The 20,318-nt window shown below is 42.4% G+C and overlaps 1 protein-coding gene across 1 annotated transcript in view; it reads right to left on the bottom strand.

Annotated features, from left to right (window-relative positions):
- LOC124614059 (laminin subunit alpha) overlaps positions 1-20,318 on the bottom strand; it is a 402,758-nt gene that overhangs the window by 92,696 nt on the left and 289,744 nt on the right. The window contains exons 38-40 of the mRNA XM_047142894.1: positions 18,652-18,791; positions 14,015-14,148; positions 12,159-12,314 (exon numbers count right to left, since the gene is read on the bottom strand). Coding sequence (XP_046998850.1) covers positions 12,159-12,314; positions 14,015-14,148; positions 18,652-18,791 — 430 coding nt within the window. The remainder of the gene's footprint in view (positions 1-12,158; positions 12,315-14,014; positions 14,149-18,651; positions 18,792-20,318) is intronic.

Genomic DNA, 20,318 nt, shown 5'->3' with positions numbered 1-20,318 from the left:
GGGGAAGGGGAAGGGAAAACGGAAGGGGAAGGGGAAGAGATAGTAGGAGCGGGGAGGAGAGACAAACACTGTCTGGTGAAGCGCGCAGGGGCTAGAATGCCAACAGACACAGCATCAGGAGGTTGTGGGGCAGGTGGAGAAAAAAGGAGCTAAAAAGGAGAGGAGTGAAAAAGGAGAGGAGCAGGGAAAGATGGGAGCGCACATAGGCAAACGGCAGCAAAGAAATGATGTGGAAGATGAGAATCGGGAAGATATGATAGGACAGAAAGTGTGGAAACTGATGGATGTAGGATGTGGGGACAATATGTTATTGTGGTTGAGGCCAGGATAGTTATAGGAGCGGAGATTGTGTTGGAAGGATAATTCCCATCTATCCAGTGTTGTTGGGGAGGGTACAGATGGCTCGAGTAGCAAAGCAGCCATTGAATTCAAGCATAATATGTACAGCTGCATGTTGTGCCACACACTGGTCTACTTTGCTCTTAGCCACAGTTTGGCAGTGGCCATTCATTTGAGTGGACAGCTGGTTAGTAGTCATACCACTGTAAAAAGCTGTACAATGATTGTAGCGGAGTTGGTATATGACATGGCTGCTTTCACAGGTCCCTGGTGGGGTAGGATGCTCCTGCAAAAGGACTGGAATAGGACATGCTAGGTGGGTGGATTGGGGGGATCTTGCACCTGGGCCTTCCACAAGGATACAATCCTTGTGGCAAGGGGTTGGGATTGGAGTGGCACAGGGATAGGCTAGGATATTGTGGAGGTTGGCTGGGTGATGGAACATCACTTTAGGAGGGGCGGAAAGGACCTTGGGTAGGATGTCCCTCATTTCAGGGCATGATAATAGGTGGTCAAAGGAAGGATGTGTTTCAGTTGTTCCTGTGGTCTTGAGTGATGAAGGGAGCACTCCTTTGTGGCTGGTTCTTGGGAGTTGTGGGAGGATTAGGGGTGTGAGGGGAAATGGCATCGGAGATCTGTTTGTGGACTACGTCTAGGTGAAGTGCCTGTCTGTGAAGCGTTTGGTCAGATCCTCAGGATACTGAGCATTGCTGATACACCATCTGTGGGTGGCCAAGTTGTATATGAGGGATTTTGTGGTGTGAAAGAGATGACAGCTGTTGAACTGCAGGTACTGTTGGTGATTGACAGGTTTAAAGTGGACAGACTTACGGATGGAGCCATCAGAGAGGAGGGGGTCAATGTCTATGAAGGTGGCACACTGGGTTGAGGAGGACTAGGTGAAGTGGATGGGAGGTAGGTTTTGAGGTTTTGAGGTTGAGGTTGAGAACATGAAGATATCATCAATTGACTTGAACCAGACTAGGGGTTGGGCATTTCGGTTGATAGGAAGGTCTCCTCTAGATGGCCCATAAACATGATGGTACAGGAAGGTGCCATGTGGGTGCCCAGGGCTGTACCATGGATTTGTTTGTACTCCTTCCCTTCAAAGGAGAAATAGTTGTGCATTAGGATAAAGTTTGTAAGGTGTATGAGGAATGGGTAGTGGGTTTGTAATCTGCAGGACAGTGTTGAATAGTAGTAAGACCTTGGGCATAAGGGATGCTGGTGTATAGGGAGATGGTGTCAACAGCGATGAGTAGGGATCCAGGAAATAAAGGGCTAGGGATGGGGATTTTAGCATGTAGAAGGTGGGTGTCGAGGGAAATGGATTCAGGGGAGAGGTTCTGGGAAGGGCCTTAAGCTTTAAGCAGGGATTGGAGGTTGTGTTGGACATCTGGGATGGGATATTTCTGGCAGAGTTTATAAATGGAAGAGTCACATAATTGGTGGAGGCCTTCTGCCAGGTAGTCACTGTGATTCATAACAACAATGGTGGAACCTTTGTCTGCAGGTAGGATGATTAGATCAGGATTTGCTTTGAGGTTGTGAATCACTATTCTTTCTTCTACTGAAAGGTTGGTGTTCTGAGGAAGGGACCTGGGGAAGGATGGTGAAGCTAAGTTGAAGGTATGGAATTCCTGGAAGGTGACCAGTGGGTGGTTAGATTGGGGGGGGGGGGGGATCGTGATTGGACTGTGCAACTGTAAGAGCCATGGTTCAGTGGTGGAATTAGGGTGGGTTTTGTTGGAGGGATTAACAGCAAAGAAGTGCTTTCACTGCAAGGATCGACAGAAAGCAAGTAGGTCTTTGAAAAGTCCAGCATGGTGAGATTTGGGTGTAGGGCTAAAGGTGAGGTCTTTGGGTAGGACTGAAACTTCTGTAGGGCTGAGGGTTTTTGGTGGAAAGGTTAACAACAGTGTTATGGGAATGTTTTGGCTCTGGATTTGATGGAGAGTTACTAGGGAATTTTGGGGGATGTGGCAAGTTGAAAAGGTCAGCTAGGCAAGGTTTAGGAGCTAGGAGTGGTGTACACTGAGGAACACTGTGGCTAGGATAGGGGTTGAAGGTGAGGTCTTTGGGTAGGACTGAAACTTCTGTAGGGCTGAGGGTTTTTGGTGGAAAGGTTAACAACAGTGTTATGGGAATGTTTTGGCTCTGGATTTGATGGAGAGTTACTAGGGAATTTTGGGGGATGTGGCAAGTTGAAAAGGTCAGCTAGGCAAGGTTTAGGAGCTAGGAGTGGTGTACACTGAAGAACACTGTGGCTAGGATAGGGGTTGAAGGTGAGGTCTTTGGGTAGGACTGAAACTTCTGTAGGGCTGAGGGTTTTTGGTGGAAAGGTTAACAACAGTGTTATGGGAATGTTTTGGCTCTGGATTTGATGGAGAGTTACTAGGGAATTTTGGAGGATGTGGCAAGTTGAAAAGGTCAGCTAGGCAAGGTTTAGGAGCTAGGAGCAGTGTACACTGAGGAACACTGTGGCTAGGATAGGGGTTGAATAGTAGCCCCCGAGGCAGCAGTACAATGTCAGCAGGTTGGATAATTTATGGAGGTGGTGTCTGGAATGCTCCTCCAGGTGCTGAAGAGCAAAGGATTTAATTTCAGAGTTGTGATGTATGAAGCAGGGATTGCACAGTAGTAGTATCTTGTGGAGGAGGCAGGAGTGGTTCCGAGATGCCTGTGTCATGGAGATATGTTTTTGCAGTACCTGGTATGTAAGATCCAGGGATTGGCAGAATCTGAAAAGGTGAAGGTCACTATGAAAGGAGGGGTGGGATCCAGAGAAAGAAATCTTTATGGTTATCCTGTTCGGGGGGATTATGTGGTTTAGGCAGCTTTTGAAAACTAGGAAGTGGGACTCAGTTTTAGCCAGGGAAAGGGACACTTTTCTGAACTGGTACAGAAAGATGGATCAGGGGTCCAGTGTGGCAAGAATGGTGTAAAGGAAATGAAAATGATGCAGACTTGGGCAAAATAGTTGTAGATGGTTGTACGAGCTGGATAAGAGAAAAGACACGTGAAAATACATAAAGACAAACAGAAACATGCACAGATATGCAAAAATATGTACAGATATGTAAAAATATGCACAGATACCTTAAAATATGAAAAAATGTGTGAAACCACACAAAAATATGCTCAAATATGCTAAGAATGAACAGAAACTTGGGAGAAAATGAATGATGAGGTATAGAAATGTTCATCTGTGTTGCAATAAGGGAAGAGAGGGGAAGGGAAGATGGGTAATACCAAGGATCACAAGTTCGTGTGGCAGGGGCAGATGTGAAAATAAAATGCTTAAGTACGTCATGATGAGGGATGAAGTGGGATCAATAGGAATAAATGCAATTATAACCATCAGATGAAATAATTTAGGGCACCAGGTTCTGCACAACTAACTGCACTGTCACTACGCCTGTGTTGTATGTGGACAATTGTTGATACAGTGTGGCATCGAAGTAGATGTGGATTGGATGGTGGCGAATAAACACAGGAAAGTAGGGAAAGAACAGATAATGAGAAGAGTAATGCCATAAAGAAAAGTAACAAAGAAACACATCATAGTGTTGTAGGATGGAAGAAAAGCTGTTTGGCAAAATCAAACAATGGAAACTCCACGTAGGAATATCAACAATGTAGGAAAGGATAGATTGCCACTTACCATAAAAAAAAGTTAAGCTACAGACAGGCACAATTAAAAGACACTTATATAAAGCTCTCGGCCACAGCCTTCATCATCAAAACAGAAACAAACACCATTCACACACACGAGCAAACACACCTCATGCACACATGACTGCCAACTCCAGCAGCTCAGGCTGGAATGCAGCTATCATGTGGGATGCAAGCAGCAATCTGGAGGGGGAGGGGCAGGGGAAAGGGAAGGGGAAGGGGAAGGGAAAACGGAAGGGGAAGGGGAAGAGATAGTAGGAGCGGGGAGGAGAGACAAACACTGTCTGGTGAAGCGCGCAGGGGCTAGAATGCCAACAGATACAGCGTCAGGAGGTGGCCATTCACCCTGATGGACAGTTGGTTGGTAGTCATACCAATATAAAAAGCTGTGCAATGATTGCAGCAGAGCTGGTAAATGAAATGGCTGCTTTCACCGGTGCCCCAGCCCCTGATGAGGTAGGATAAACCTGTGACAGGACTGGAATGGGTAAATGCTGGGTAGGTGTATTGGCAGGACTTGCAGCTGGGTCTTCCATTGGGATATTAGCCTCGTAGCAAGAGGTTGGGAATGGGAGTGGCAGAGGGATGAACTAGGATAATGTGGAGGCCGTGTGGGCAACGGAACACCACTTTAAGAGGGGTGGGAAGGAACTTGGGTAAGATATCCCTCATTTCAGGACATGCTGATAGGTCATCAAAGCCCTGGCAAAGGGTCCAGGGATTGTTGACACAGCATCTGATGCCCCAGATATTTTCCTCTGGTAGTTATAATTATATTTATTCCTACTGATCCTGCTTCTTCCCTCATCCTGACATAAACTAGCACTTTATTTTTCACACCTCGCCATGACACATGAGCTTGTGATCCTCAACCTAACCCATCCTTCTCTTTCACACACACACATACACACACACACACACACACACACACACACACACAGACTTCCACATCTCATCATTCCTCTTCTTCCATGTTCCTGTATGTTTTTACGTATTTGTGTGTATTTTCACGTGGTTTCATGCATTTTTGGGTATTTTTGTGTATCTGTGCATATTTTTGCATATCTGTGCATGTTTCTGAGTGTCTTTACGTATTGTTTTACACAACTTTCCTCTTCTGCAGTTCCTCTCACAACCATCAACACCTATTTTGCAAATTTCTGCATCATTTCTGATCCTTCACCCCCCTCCTAGCACCTAACCCTGCCTACCTGAAATTTCAACTTGCTGCAACCCCCAAAACTCCCTTGCAACTCTCCACCAAATCCAGAGCCAAACATTTCCATAACACTGTTGCTAACCTTTCCACCAAAACCCTCAGATCTACAGAAGTTTCAGTCCTATCCAAAGGCCTCATGTTTAGCTCTACACCCAAATTTAACCACGCTGGACTTGTCAAAGACCTACTCTCCTTCTCCCATTCCCTGCCATGGAAGCTTTTCTTTGCCATCAATCCCCCAACCAAATCAAACCTAATCCCAACAGTGAATCCTGTCTCTTCCAGTTCATGCCACCATCCAACTCTGATCTTCAACCTCCCCCCCCTCCCCCTGCTTAAGACACCCACTGGTCACATTTCAGGAATTACTTACCTCCAACAAAGATTAGCCATCCTCCTCAGGTCCCTTTCCAGAACACAAACCTTTCAGTAGAAGAAAGAATAGCCATACACAATCTGAAAATAAATCCTGACATAATCATCCTACCTGCAGACAACAATTCCATCACTGTTATTATGAATACCTCCAATCCCTTTTATAGCCTTAGGCCCTTCGCAGGATCTCTCCCCTGAATCCATTTCCCTCTCCACCCCTACACACCCTGCACACCCAACTGTTACATGCTCCCCAAAATCCACAAACCCAGCAATCTTGGATGCCCCATTGTGGCTGGTTATTGTGCACAAAGACACCAACCACTACCTTCACCAAATTACCATCATCCACACCCCTTTACCTCGTGGATCCCTACTAACAACTGCTGACATCACCTCCCTATACCAACAAGCCTCATGCACATGTGTTACCACTACTGAATACAATGTTTCCCAATGTCCTGCATTTCGACAGCTGTCATACTTTTACACCACAAAATCCCTCCCATACAACCTGGCCACCCAGGGACAACATACCTGCATTGACAAGAACTCCCTTGCTCAGTATGCTGAGAGTCTCACCAAAGCCACACGCACTATCCCCCAGACCAAGTACACAAACTGATCTCTCGTATCATTTCACATCACACACCCACTCCTCCCACTACCCCCAAGACCCAGCCATAAAGAAGTGCCCCGAACCTCACCCAGTACCATCACAGACTAGAACAAGTGAACCACATCCTTTGTCAGGACTTTGATAACCTATCATCATACCCTAAAATGAGAGATATCTTACCAGAGGTCCTTCCCACCCCTTCTAAAGTGGTGTTCCATCATTCACCAAACCTCCAAATCCCACTCCAAATCCCAACCCCTTGCCACAAGGATCATATCCCTGTTGAAGACCCAGGTGCAAGACCTGCCCAACCCACCCACCCAGCACTTCCTATTACAGTCCTGTCACAGGTTTATGCTACCCCATCAGGGGCAGGGAGACCTGGGAGACCTGTGAAAGCAGCCATGTCATTTACCAGCTCTGCTGCAATCATTGCAAAGCTTTTTATATTGGTACGTCTATCACCTGCTGTTCACCAGGATGAGGGGCCACTGCCAAACTGTGGCCAAGAGCAAAGTAGACCACCCTTTGGCACAACATGCCAGTGAATACAGCATGTTTGATTTCAATGACTTCTTCACTAACTGAGCCATCTGGATCCACCCCTCCACCATCAGCTCCTCTGAACTGTGCAGATGTGCGTTATCCTTACAACAAATGCTCCACTTCCGTAATTATTGCTGCCTCAACCATACTAACATACTATCCCCACACCCCACAACCAGTAGTTTCCTTGCCCTTTGCCCTATCATTCCTCCCCATTCTTGTCTTCCACACTCTTTGTTCGCCACCCTCTGCCAACATGCCTGCCCATCTGTCCCCAGTCCTCTCCTTTTTCGATCCTTTTCTCTCCACCTTCCTTCCCCATGACCTCCTGACGCTTGGTCTGTTGGCACTCTAGTCCCTGCACACTCCACCAGACAGCATTCCCCTCTGCCATCCACACATACACTACTATTACTTTCCATTTCCATTTCCCTTCTCCTCCCCTTTCCCCACCCCCTCCTCATTGCTGCTTGTGTCCCATGTGATAGCTGATTTCTGGGCCGATCTGCCAGAAATGGCGGTCATGTGTGCATGAGGAGTGTTTGCTTGTGTGTATGAATGATGTGTGTTTCTCTTTCGCTGATGAAGGCTGTGGCCAAAAGCTTTATGTAAGTGTCTTTTAATTGTGCCTATTTGAAGTGAAGGCAGCAGAAGATCAAGTAGGTAAAAAAACAAGGGCTAGTAGAAATCCTTGGGTAACAGAAGAAATATTGAATTTAATTGATGAAAGGAGAAAATATAAAAACACAGTAAATGAAGCAGACAAAAAGAAATACAAACGTCTCAAAAATGAGATCGATAGGAAGTGCAAAATGGCTAAGCAGGGAAAGCTAGAGGACAAAAGTAAGGATGTAGAGGCTTATCTCACTAGGGGTAAGATAGATACTGCCTACAGGAAAATTAAAGAGACCTTTGGAGAAAAGAGAACCACTTGTATGAATATCAAGAGCTCAGATGGATACCCAGTTCTAAGCAAAGAAGGGAAAGTAGAAAGGTGAAAGGAGTATATAGAGGGTCTATACAAGGGCAATGTACTTGAGGACAATATTATGGAAATGGAAGAGGATGTAGATGAAGATGAAATGGGAGATATGATACTGCGTGAAGAGTTTGACAGAGCACTGAAAGACCTGAGTCGAAACAAGGCCCCGGGAGTAGACAACATTCCATTAGAACTACTGATGGCCTTGGGAGAGCCAGTCCTGATAAGTCTACCATCTGGTGAGCAAGATGTATGAGACAGGCGAAATACCCTCAGACTTCAAGAAGAATATAATAATTCCAATCCTAAAGAAAGCAAGTGTTGACAGATGTGAAAATTACCGAACTATCAGTTTAATAAGTCACAGCTGCAAAATATTAATGCGAATTCTTTACAGACGAATGGAAAAACTGGTAGAAGCCGACCACGGGGAAGATCAGTTTGGATTCCACAGAAATGTTGGAACACGTGAGGCAATACTGACCCTACGACTTATCTTAGAAAACAAAGTAAGGAAAGGCAAACCTACATTTCTAGCATTTGTAGACTTAGAGAAAGCTTTCAACAATGTTGACTGGAATACTCTCTTTCAAATTCTAAATGTGGCAGGGGTAAAATACAGGGAGCAAAAGGCTATTTACAATTTGTACAGAAATCAGATGGCAGTTATAAGAGTCGAGGGGCACGAAAGGGAAGCAGCGGTTGGGAAGGGAGTGAGACAGGGTTGTAGCCTATCCCCGATGTTATTCAATCTGTATATTGAGCAAGCAGTAAAGGAAACAAAAGAAAAGTTCAGAGTAGGTATTAAAATCCATGGAGAAGAAATAAAAACGTTGAGGTTCGCCAATGACATTGTAATTCTGTCAGAGACAGCAAAGGACTTGGAAGAGCAGTTGAACGGAATGGACAGTGTCTTGAAAGGAGGATATACGATGAACATCAACAAAAGCAAAACGAGAATAATGGAATGTAGTCGAATTAAGCCGGGTGATGCTGAGGGAATTAGATTAGGAAATGAGACACTTAAAGTGGTAAAGGAGTTTTGCTATTAGGGGAGCAAAATAACTGATGATGGTTGAAGTAGAGAGGATATCAAATGTAGACTGGCAATGGCAAGGAAAGCGTTTCTGAAGAAGAGAAATTGGTTAACATCGAGTATAGATTTAAGTGTCAGGAAGTCGTTTCTGAGAGTATTTATATGGAGTGTAGCCATGTATAGAAGTGAAACATGGACGATAAATAGTTTGGACAAGAAGAGAATAGAAGCTTTTGAAATGTGGCGCTACAGAAGAATGCTGAAGATTAGATGGGTAGATCACATAACTAATGAGGAGGTTTTGAATAGAATTGGGGAGAAGAGGAGTTTGTGGCACAACTTGACAAGAAGAAGGGACCGGTTGGTAGAGCATGTTCTGAGGCATGAAGGGATCACAAATTTAGCATTGGAGGGCAGCGTGGAGGGTAAAAATCATAGAGGGAGACCAAGAGATGAATACACTAAGCAGATTCAGAAGCATGTAGGTTGCAGTAAGTACTGGGAGATGAAGAAGCTTGCACAGGATAGAGTAGCATGGAGAGCTGCATCAAACCAGTCTCAGAACTGAAGACAACAACAACAACAACAACAATTGAAGTCGCTGGTCTCAAAAATATTAATGTCCCCAAATAACTCCTCTTTTACTTGTTCAGTTTGATCTACTACAATGATAGCAATCAAAGCCACTAAATGAATATATTACACCCACAACTAATCTTCCTTAAATTCTAATAAATTACTTCAGGTTATGCTTGATACCATATTATCTCTTTCTCATACAACTCTTTTTTGGTTGAAATCTAGTAATATTTTACAATCAGTTACGCTATCCAAGTCTTGTAGTACACCTAGGTTTAAATTATGTACCACTAACAAAGTCTGATAAACAGTCCACGTGTTAATTATAACAGACAGATCAGCTTTTTCTTTAATCTTTTTTTTCCCTTCTGACCAGTAATTCCAACAACAATCTGGTGGTATGGGAAAAGAATGTGTTGCCTCCTCCCCCCAATTACTGATAGCAATTCCTGTGAGATTAATAATTCACTCCCAGAATGTAAGTAAATATAGACTTTCTTCCCAAAAATGTCACCCACTACAATTCGTTTTTCTCGTTTCTAATCAGATTATATTTCTTCTTCTTTGAGTAGCCACTATGAGCAGATATGAACGCTACTATCTCTTCTTTATGAGGAAATATTGTTCCATTCTTGTTATGAAGCCTGACCTCTGTTCCAGAGCACTTTTGTTTTCCAATGATTGGAGCAAAAATGACCAGTCAGTCAGCAAATTTGTGCACATATTGTTTATTTTATTAGAATCAAATGTCTGAGTCTTATTATGCCCTCAATTATGTTTCTTTCACCTTTTCTCTGAAACCATGGTGGATTACAATTCCCCTCATTACTATCTGATGAGCTGTTTTCTCCTTGGGTGTAGTCTCCTCATTTTTGTTTAATGTATCAAGACCTTTGATAAATATTAACAGATCATCCTGATGGTCTGGATTCAGGACAAAGACAACCTATCCACATTCCTACACAACCTCAACACCTTCCCTTCCATCTGCTTCATCTGGTCGTCCTCTATCCAACAAGCCACCTTCCTGGACGATGACCACCTCTCTTTTGGCTCCGTGTGCACCTCTGCCAGCATTAAACCTACAGACGATCAACAATACCTGAATTTCAGCAGCTGCCTTCCTTTCCACACCAAAGTCTCTTCCATATAGCCTAGCCACCTGTGGATGATGTATTTGCAGTGGAAAGAACTCTCTTGCCCAGTGTATGCTGAAGGCCTTACGAAGACCTTCATAAATAGGAAATACCCCCCAAATCTAGCCCTCAAACAGTTTTCCTGTGCCATATCCTCACATATACCTAATCTTCCCAACACCCCCAAGAATTAGCTACAAATAAGCGCCTCCCCCCACCCCCTTGCCCCATTGCTCAGTATCACTAGAACAACTGTAGAAAATCCTTTACCACCATTTTGATTATCTCTCATACTGCCCTAAAATGAGGGACATTCTAACCAAAATCCTTTCCACTAAAGCAGTGTTCTGTTGCCCACTCAATCTCCACAGCATCCTAGTCCACCCCTTTGCAACTCTAATGCCCAACCACTTGTCACAGGGTCATTTCCTTGTGACAGGCCAAGATGGAAGACCTACCCAATCCACCCACCCAGCACCTCCTACTCCAAATCCTGTCATAGGCTTATTCTACCCCACCAGATGCCAAGCCAGAGGGCTAAGAAGCCATGTCATATAACAACTTACTGCAAACACTGCACAGCTTTTATTGTCGCTATGACTACTGTCCACCTGTCCACTAGGATGAATGGCCACTGCCAAACTGTTGCCAAGAACAAAGTTGGCCACTCAGTCGTACAAGATGCAGCCAAGCACAACGTGCTCTTTCTACAGTTGCTTCATAACCCAGGCCTTCTGTAGCTTCTCTGAACTACACAAGTACGCAGATGGGAGTTATCCTTACCACATGCAGCTGGGAGTTATCCTTACAACACATCATTCACTCCCTGGCCTCAGTCTCAGGTAAACCATTGGCCCCTGCACCCTTCACTGAACATTTTCCCCTTTCTCTGCCCTTTCACCCTCTCCAAGATCATGTCCCCTCACCTTCGGTGCATGCCAATCCCCAATGGTCCCTACAATCGTGTATTTCAGACCTAGACCATATACCTGCCTCCCCTCCCTCCCACATTCCAAGCCAGCAAACCAACTGCCTCTTTCTGAGCTGCTAACACCTACCCCGGTCTATCTCCCTACCAACTACCTCCCCTTCTGCCTTCTTCACCCAACACTACTCCTACCACAACGAGCCCACCTGTCGAAATACAGCATTGGCCCTGTTAGTGCAGCTGGCACCGTGTAGGGGATAGGCGTGCATGTGTGTGTGTGTGTGTTTGTGTGTGTGTGTGTGTGTGTGTGTGTGTGTGTGTGTGTTTTATACTCCAGCTCATCAAAGGTAACTCCAAAAGCTATCAAGTTTCTTTCTTTTGCATGTGCCTATCGACAACTCAACACTTCTGTTTTTCGATGTCTGGTCTCCTTTAGTCCAAAAGCATTTATACTCTACAAGAATGAATAAGTAAGTAAAGTTCTATTTAAAGTAACTTGGCAAAATAACTGTATCTTACATCATATTATTAGCTGATATAACTATGTTAAATCTGCGGAGCAGTTCTATTACTACAGGAAATACTGGAAGGAAAGTAATATGATAAAATCAACAATTATCTCAAATAGAGAAAGTAGGTAAAATGAAAATAGAAGTGATTCTATTTTTGTACTGAGAGAATGGTGAGCCTAGAAGTGGATGTATTTAAAATATGGTTAACTTGCCATTGCAGTTGCAGTTTCTGCTGGTTCCTGTGCATCATGTGCTGCTTGCATGGCTTCTTCTATTGCATTTGCAATGTTTTTATATGCATTTGCAGCTCCAACTGCATGTTCTGCTGAGTAACGTGAGCCTGAGAAAAGGCCTTCTAGTTCTTCAGCCTGGAAAGAGAGCATACAAACAAGATTATTAAATTTTTTTAAGTGCAACAAAAAGTAGTAATGCACACAAAACTGTCAGAATTCTTGAACACATCTGCATACTTTACTTCAGGGTAAAATGTAAGACAAATTTCAAATAAGAAACAGAAAAAAGTAAACCTTTCAATATAACACTTGACAGCATGAAAGTACAAAAGTTGCTCGTGATAATAATGCTCAAATATGGTAATAAAGATATGCTGCTTGATTCAGTCACACTGATTGAATATCTAGGCATAACACTGCAAAAGGAGAGGAAATGGAATGAGCAAACAGGGAAGGTGAATTGACAAGTACCATTTTTCGAGAATCTTATGGGAAAAGTATTGTGGTCCTAAATAGGGGTCTGTATACAGAACACTTACATGACCCAATCTTGAACACTGTTCTAGTGTTTGGTATTTCCAGTAGCTTAAATTAAAGAAATACATTGAAACAATTCAGAGGCATGCTGCTAGACTTGTCACTTATCAGTCTGATCAGTACAAGAGTGTCAGGAAATGCATAGTGAGCTTGGATGAGAAATGGAAGAAGGTGATATTTTCAGGAAATGCTATTGAAGAGTATTTTTTCCATGAGGTACACTCATGTAATGCAAGGGGTAGCATGCTACTTGTGAATGGAAGGAATCTGAAATTGCATCCCGTTCTGAAACAGTTTCAGTCTGCTACTTAATCAATACAGAAAATACTCTGCATAATTAAAAAAAATTAATTTTAACAATGCTCACAGCAGTTATCGTAGACCTATAGTATCATGAGACAACCTTTGCAAAATTTGGGAGAAAAAAGGGACCAATGCTGTGACTTGTGAAAACTCTCATTCAGTCTGTAAGGCATGTTCAGATAGTGCAAATAGTATTGCATTGCCAGTGAAAGGTAGGAAACTGGATTTGAACCCTGTTCAGCCACACACAGTTTTAAGTTCACACATACAATCAATACAGTGTCCAATTCAGCACAGAATAAGAGAATTCAGTTTAAATATTAGCCAGGATAATGTAGCCATATGTATGTATTTGTTTTCTGTATGTATTAGTTAGCTTGGATGAATGGCATTATCAAAGCTTTACAATATTTTCAGTCTCATTATAAGCTTATCAATCACTCAAAACCTAAAGTGTATAGTGAGCTGCTGTCTTTACCCTTTGCTGATTAACCAAATACCCACAAAATGCATTCCTCAAGTGGTACTAGACCCTCAGCATTGTGGGAGATACTGTGGGTAATTTGAAAAAGAATGGTGTGACATCATAAAAAGTTAGAGCTTTGAGTCAGTCTGCACATGCTTGAATAGTGCACAGTTCTTGAAAGGCACGTATCCAGGTTCAGTTGCTTGTCCAGAACACACTTGTATCTTATCACGCAAAATAATTGTAGTGCGTACACTGCATGGAGTAATACAATATATCTCAAATCATATATGTATTGAAAAAATGCCTTTACAACTGTCAGTTTCACATTTGGGAACACAATGATGTACAATGCATTCGTTATGTTAAATCTCACACCTCTAAACAATGTTCTGTCTTACAGACACACACACACACACAGAGAGAGAGAGAGAGAGAGAGAGAGAGAGAGAGAGAGAGAGAGAGAGGAGTATTATTATCTTATGGAGCATTTGTGACAAGTTATATCATTTGCTGACCAGCTACATACCTTTAACTGTAGTTCTTCTGAATGTCTCCTTGATTGTTCTGCCAATTCATCAAGTTCTTCAAACTGTTTCTCCTTATCATCAATATTCTGTAACAGTGTTTCTTGTTTTGCTACAATCTCTGTCTGTAAGTCACCTGTTGGAAATGAATACCCCAATCTTTAAAAGTCCATTATATAAGGTAGGAAAACATGTGAAAAGGGGCAGGACACTGGTGGATTATTTCAGGTGATTAAACAAAAGCTATATATACTGGACTTACTTGTGCAACATATCACTGAAGATTAATAGGGTTAAAGCTCTACAACTTACTGAAATTTAAAAATTAACATGAATATAATAAACCATAATTCAATAGTTGCAACAAGAAAAATCTACACAATTTAACAGAGAAAGTGATATGACCACAAAGCTATTTATAAGTTATAAATGAAATTCAACCTATTTCTACAGTGGTAGAAACAAATGAACTGGAAGATGAGGTAATGGTGCAATAAGTGAGTCAAAATTTGGTCATGTATTTTCATAACTCAAAACTGCCAAAACAAAATTGGTTTTACATACATAAGCAACACAAATATTTAAACAAATTAATGACACTTAATATTCTACTGCCTGCTTTATTTCGGTAGATCAATAACAAAATTTATCATGCATTATGTTTTTACACTTAAAGTGTTTCTGTGAAAACTACAAAATCAAAATGTAACGAAATAAATGCAACACAAAACAGGACAGAATATGCAAATGAATAAAAGTGAAGACAAGAGATGTACATTTCATATTGACTCCACTGGTTCGCACAACCAAAAGTACCTTACAAAGTTGTCAGGCCCTCTGGTCTGCAAAATCTTGTATATACATCATCATCTCTTTAGTTGTCTTTCACAACATCATGAAAACGACAGGTTGCTGCTCACAGTATAGATGACACACTAAGTTGCAGAGAGGCAGAACAAAAAGACTATTTCACATCTGAGCTTTTGGCCAAAGACTTCTTCAGAATGGAAAACACACACACATTCACACAAGCAAGGCCTCCTCACACAAATATGACTGCTCTGGGCAGAACGCAACTGCGTCATGTCAACCCAAAGCAGCAATCCAGAGTAGAGTAGGAAATGGAGAGGGCTAACCGGGTACAGGTGGCAAAAGAGACACCAGCACTGCCTTGTGGAGCATGCAGGGACTAGATGATGGCAGGACAAGGCTGCCAGATCAGTGTCAGGAGGCTGCGGGTGAGGGAGGGTTGGGGGAACAAGGAGTAGAAAAGGAGAGAAGCAAAGGGGAATAGATCAGTGGGTGCACTGGCAGAGAGCAGTGCACAATGAGGGTGAGCGGACATGAACTGGGAGAAGATGATAGGACAACGGGGGTGGAAATAGTTGGCTGGGGAGTGTGGGGGCAGTAGGTTACCATAGATTGAGGCCAGGATGATTTCAGAACCGGAGAATTAGCTGTATTGGGTGGAGGGTGCGGGGGTAGTTGGTTACCACATATCGTGGCCAGGATAATTTTGGAAGTGGGGAGTGAGTTGTAAGGAAAACTTCTATCCACACAGATCGGAGGGAAGGATCCAGATGGTTCAGGTTGTGAAGCAGCAATTTAAATCAAGAATGTCGTTTTCATCTGCATGTCGTGCCACAGGGTGGTCCACCATGCTCTTGGCCACAGAGCACACACCTAAATTTCAACCTACAATCAGATCAGCCAGTCACATGCCGCCACCAGTCACTGAAGTAGCCTATCCAGATGGCAATATGCCATTGCACTTATTAGCACAAGTCCCGATTTCACTCTTCTCTCTATGTAGTTGGTTGTGCCATTTACCAAGTAACTATCAGCTCCACATACTAATTGAGCTACAGTTCTCTGCTCACAGCATTCAATGAGGTTACTTCACACTGCCTCCAAGCAATAAAATGCTCAAGAGTCTTGGACCAGTGACCATTTATACCTCAGTGCTACAGAAATGGTTTGGTGGAAAGACAACCCTTACATCATATTTTCAGGAAATTCTTATGTTAACCTAATTTTCGGTTTAGTTATCTAGGGGAAAAAGAGAGATACATCAGCTAAACAATAAGTTTCAAAGAAGGAAAAAAACAGTAAATATTAGACAGCTGCTTGATGATGGCTTAAAAAGTAGACGATACGGAAATCTTACTCCAAATGTTGTGTCAATACAAAAACTGTTGCAGCTGTTCCTTACTACATGTAAAGTGGTCTAGCACTGATGAAATGGTGGAAGTTATTTGAGCAGGCAGCTTAACGAGTAAGTATGGGTAAAAACCTATCTTTGTAAATTCTTATTATATTACATGAAGATGCCAAATTGATGAAATATTCAAGAGTACACATATATGAGGTAGATTAAGCAACAAAAACTTATTTAACAGCAAACAAAGAGTGATTAATCCAATAAATTTTGAGAATGCAACCACACAAGCTCTGTTTTTTCTTCTTCGGATATTTCAGATGTTTGGCAAACTAAAAAAATACAGCATTTTCAACCAAGACAAATCATGGAATCCAGCACTTTCTTTAATAAACTTGCAAAGATACTATTACAGTGCAGATAATAATGACACACTGATATCCCAGCATGTATCGACCATGTAGCCACACTTGTAAGAGTGACTGGTTTATTTTTAAGAATAAGAATGCTGAATCTCAAATGCTTTCACTAATTTAATTGTACTGGTTCTTATCTTGTAGTTTAATTGTGTGCTGAAAAAGAATCATCAGGGTTGCCACAAGTTTCCCCAAGTGAAATTCCCTGATATTTCCCTGATTTCCAGACAAGTTCTAGTATTTTTCTCTGACAAATTTTGAGATCTCAAGGGTAAGTCAAGATCTAAGTTGATAATCTGTCTTTTCAGCTATGGTACAAGAAACAATAGTGCAAACGAGGAAATATCTAATACAAACTTGCAAGCAGATGGCGTTTCCTGATATGAGCAAAAATCTTAAGTACTTACATCAACATCTTTTGCAATGAAGTGTTTTTAGATGGAGAAAGTAAGCGAAATGGTATATGTGCTTCATGAAGACCACTGCTGTTATTTTATTTCAATAAAACAAAACACACTTTATGACGAAAATTTGTATTTCCTTGGAGCCGCAAGACAGATTTAAAATTAAAATATCTTCACTGCTTTCAGAAATAACCTAAGAAAAAAGTAGGCCTCTGGAAGGAAGCGTAGAAGGAGGGGAAGAATTATGTAAACCATCACTGTAGGTGAATGCCAATAAAATGTTGGTTCTACTATGTTCATTATTGTTGATTATTACCCACTGTGTTATATCTATTATTTTACAGATTTTTGTGATTTTTCTTTCAAGAAATACATGAGTACACAGTGCACAAACTGCCAGTGACTCACACAATTTTCTTCTTTTTATCTTCCACACTTTCTAACATGTAAACTACTTTTGAAGTACCAAAATTTACCGGAAGAAATAAAATGTCTATAAAATGCCACCCTGTACAATGTACTTGCTGTGGGACAGTCGCAATTCCTGAAATCCATTACCCATAGGCTCTGGCCTGCTGAGGAGCACCGCAAACCTAGGTACATGGTTAACCATGCTGCATTATGCCACACACAAACAGATCCAGCCTGCGGGCAGATCAGTGAGACTAGATCTGACGAGCAGGGCCAGGGAACCAAATGGCTTCAGATCAGCACGCCAGATCCGTTACAGACACCCCCAGAAATGGTCTGAGGTTTTGGCCCATCATGGAAATCCACTCATGTGGCCAGCTATTCATGAACCACAGACAACATGTTCATGAAATGAGACCATGGTGATCAATCCATCAACACATAACTTGTTCAAATACTCTGAGAATCAATAATAAGGAGGATAGGTAGCAACTCACCATAAAGATGATTGCTGAGGCACAGACAGACATAAACAAAAGACAATCACACTCTCATAACCAAATTTTCAGCCATAGCTTTTGTCAGAAAACAAGAGCACACACCCATTCACACAATCACTCAGACACATTCATTCACACATCACTGCTGTCTCTGGCTGCTGTGTCTACAGTCTCTGAGGATCATATCCAAACAAACCAATCCTCAAGCCTGCCTGCCTCTCATTGGCATCTGCTAGGCTAGTGACAAGAAGTGGCGGCAGCAATGACTGCAAGCTGAGGGGGATGGTAGGAAGGAGACAGGCAGCAGTAATGAGGGAGTAGGGAAGCAGCACATGTACTCAGCAGCACCCAGCCAGCAACGATGCATGACACCTCAGTAAACAAACCATTTCATCTACTGAGACAAAAATGAGATTTTGCCAGTGCATTTTTCCAAATTTCACTGATACTTCCTTGATTTCCGTGACTTGTTTGAAATTCCATGATATTTCTTGATTTCCCTTACTTCCAGAACCTGTGGAAACCCTGATCATCTTTGTCTGATAGTAACATAATGATTTCAATTTTAGCAAGCAGTTATAATACTAATTAACAAGTGTTAATAATAATTAAACACAGATGTAAATCACAATGTTGCTATGAAAGGAATGACATCATATTATATTCATGAAAACATTAGTAACCCCTGAAAACATTTTCAGCATTTCAAAATGGTTTGACATTGAAAACTAAATCTGAATTTAAACATACTTATTTTTGGAGTCTGTTGTCCAGCTTCATCTAACATTGACTGAGCTTCATCCAATAGTTTGCCAGATTTATCTAATTTTTGTTCTGTTTCATCTATTATTTCATCAGCAGCATGAACCTTGTTCATAACTTTGGCGTTCCTGTAATATATATTAAAAGTAAGTTATTTTACATTAAAAATCATTGAAAAGCAAAGCTAGTGTACTATCCATAACAAATCACGATTTATTAATAAATCAGCATTCATAACAGTTTGTGGTCTCTGCTGACAACATGTCTCATCAACCCCCTTGTCAGTGTAATTTCTTGACATTTCACATGCACGAGCCATCTCTCATCTAAATACAAGTAGCTTTCTCTTTATCATTTTTGTTTGTACTACTTTTAGGACACACTATTCTTTCCAAACTTTTGTACTGCTCTAGTTACGTTGGCTCTCAAGTCTCACACTTCTGTCCTTTCTTCTCACCCAAAATGAAATCAAAATGGGCCAAAGGCATTACCTCATATGCAGCTGATTATGGTGTAGTAAATAAAACATCTAGCAACACAGGCACATTGGTAGCTTTCAAGTAGCAGCTCTATTGTTAGTTTAATTACACACTCTAAAAGACACAACTACACAGACATCCTAACACACCAATCCATAGCTGCAATGACACTGACTGTTGTAAAGCTACAAATACCTAGAAATGACTTTCATAAACAAGGTAGACTAGCTGCCATCTCAGATACTTTAAGTAAAGCTATTGACCAGTAAGGCCGTAGTGAACAATAAATAAAACACACACACACACACACACGCACAACTGCAGTCTCAGACAACTGAAAGCACACTGCGAGCAGCAGCACCAGTGCATGATGGGAGTGGCGACTGGGTGGGGAAGGGAGAGGCTGGGGTGGAGAGGGGGAGAGATAGTATGGTAGATGTGGAGGACAGTGAAGTGCTGCTGGTTACACAGAGGGCAGAGGAGAGGTGGGGAGGGGGGGAGGGGGGGAGGCGAGGGAAATAGTGGAAAAGGAGAGAACTGAACAGACTAGCTGTGATGGTGAAATGACAACTGCGTAGTGATGGAATGGGAACAGGGAAGGGGCTGCATGGGTGAGGACAGTGACTAACAAAGATTGAGGTCAGGAGGGTTACGGGAACACAGGATGTACTGCAGGGAAAGTTCCCACCTGCACTATTCAGAAAAGCTGGTCGTGGTGGGAAGGGTCCATATGGCACCAGCTGTGAAGCAGTCACTGAAATTAAAGGATGTCATGTTTGGCAGCATACTTAGCAACAGGGTGATCCACTTGTTTCTTGGCCAGAGTTTGTCGGTGGCGATTCATACAGACAGACAGCTTGTTGGTGGTCATGCCCACATAGAATGCTGCTAAGTGGTTGCAGCTTACCTTATAGATCACATGACTGGTTTCACTGGTAGCCCTGCCTTTGATGGGATTAGTGATCTTTGTGACCTGGGTGGAGTAGGTGGTGGTGGGAGCATGTATGGGACAGGTCTTGCACCTAGAAAATGAGCCATGAAGTAGGGGGTTGGAAACAAGGATTTTGTAAGGATGGACAAGTATATTGTGTAGGCTCAGTGGATGACAGAATACCACTGTGGGAGGGGTGGGAAGGATAGTGGGCACGACAAGCGATAGTTGAAACCCTGGCGGAG

Source organism: Schistocerca americana, chromosome 4 (genome assembly GCF_021461395.2).
Source record: "Schistocerca americana isolate TAMUIC-IGC-003095 chromosome 4, iqSchAmer2.1, whole genome shotgun sequence".
In the NCBI taxonomy this organism is placed as follows: domain Eukaryota; kingdom Metazoa; phylum Arthropoda; class Insecta; order Orthoptera; family Acrididae; genus Schistocerca; species Schistocerca americana.
This window is presented reverse-complemented; position numbering and strand designations above follow the sequence as displayed.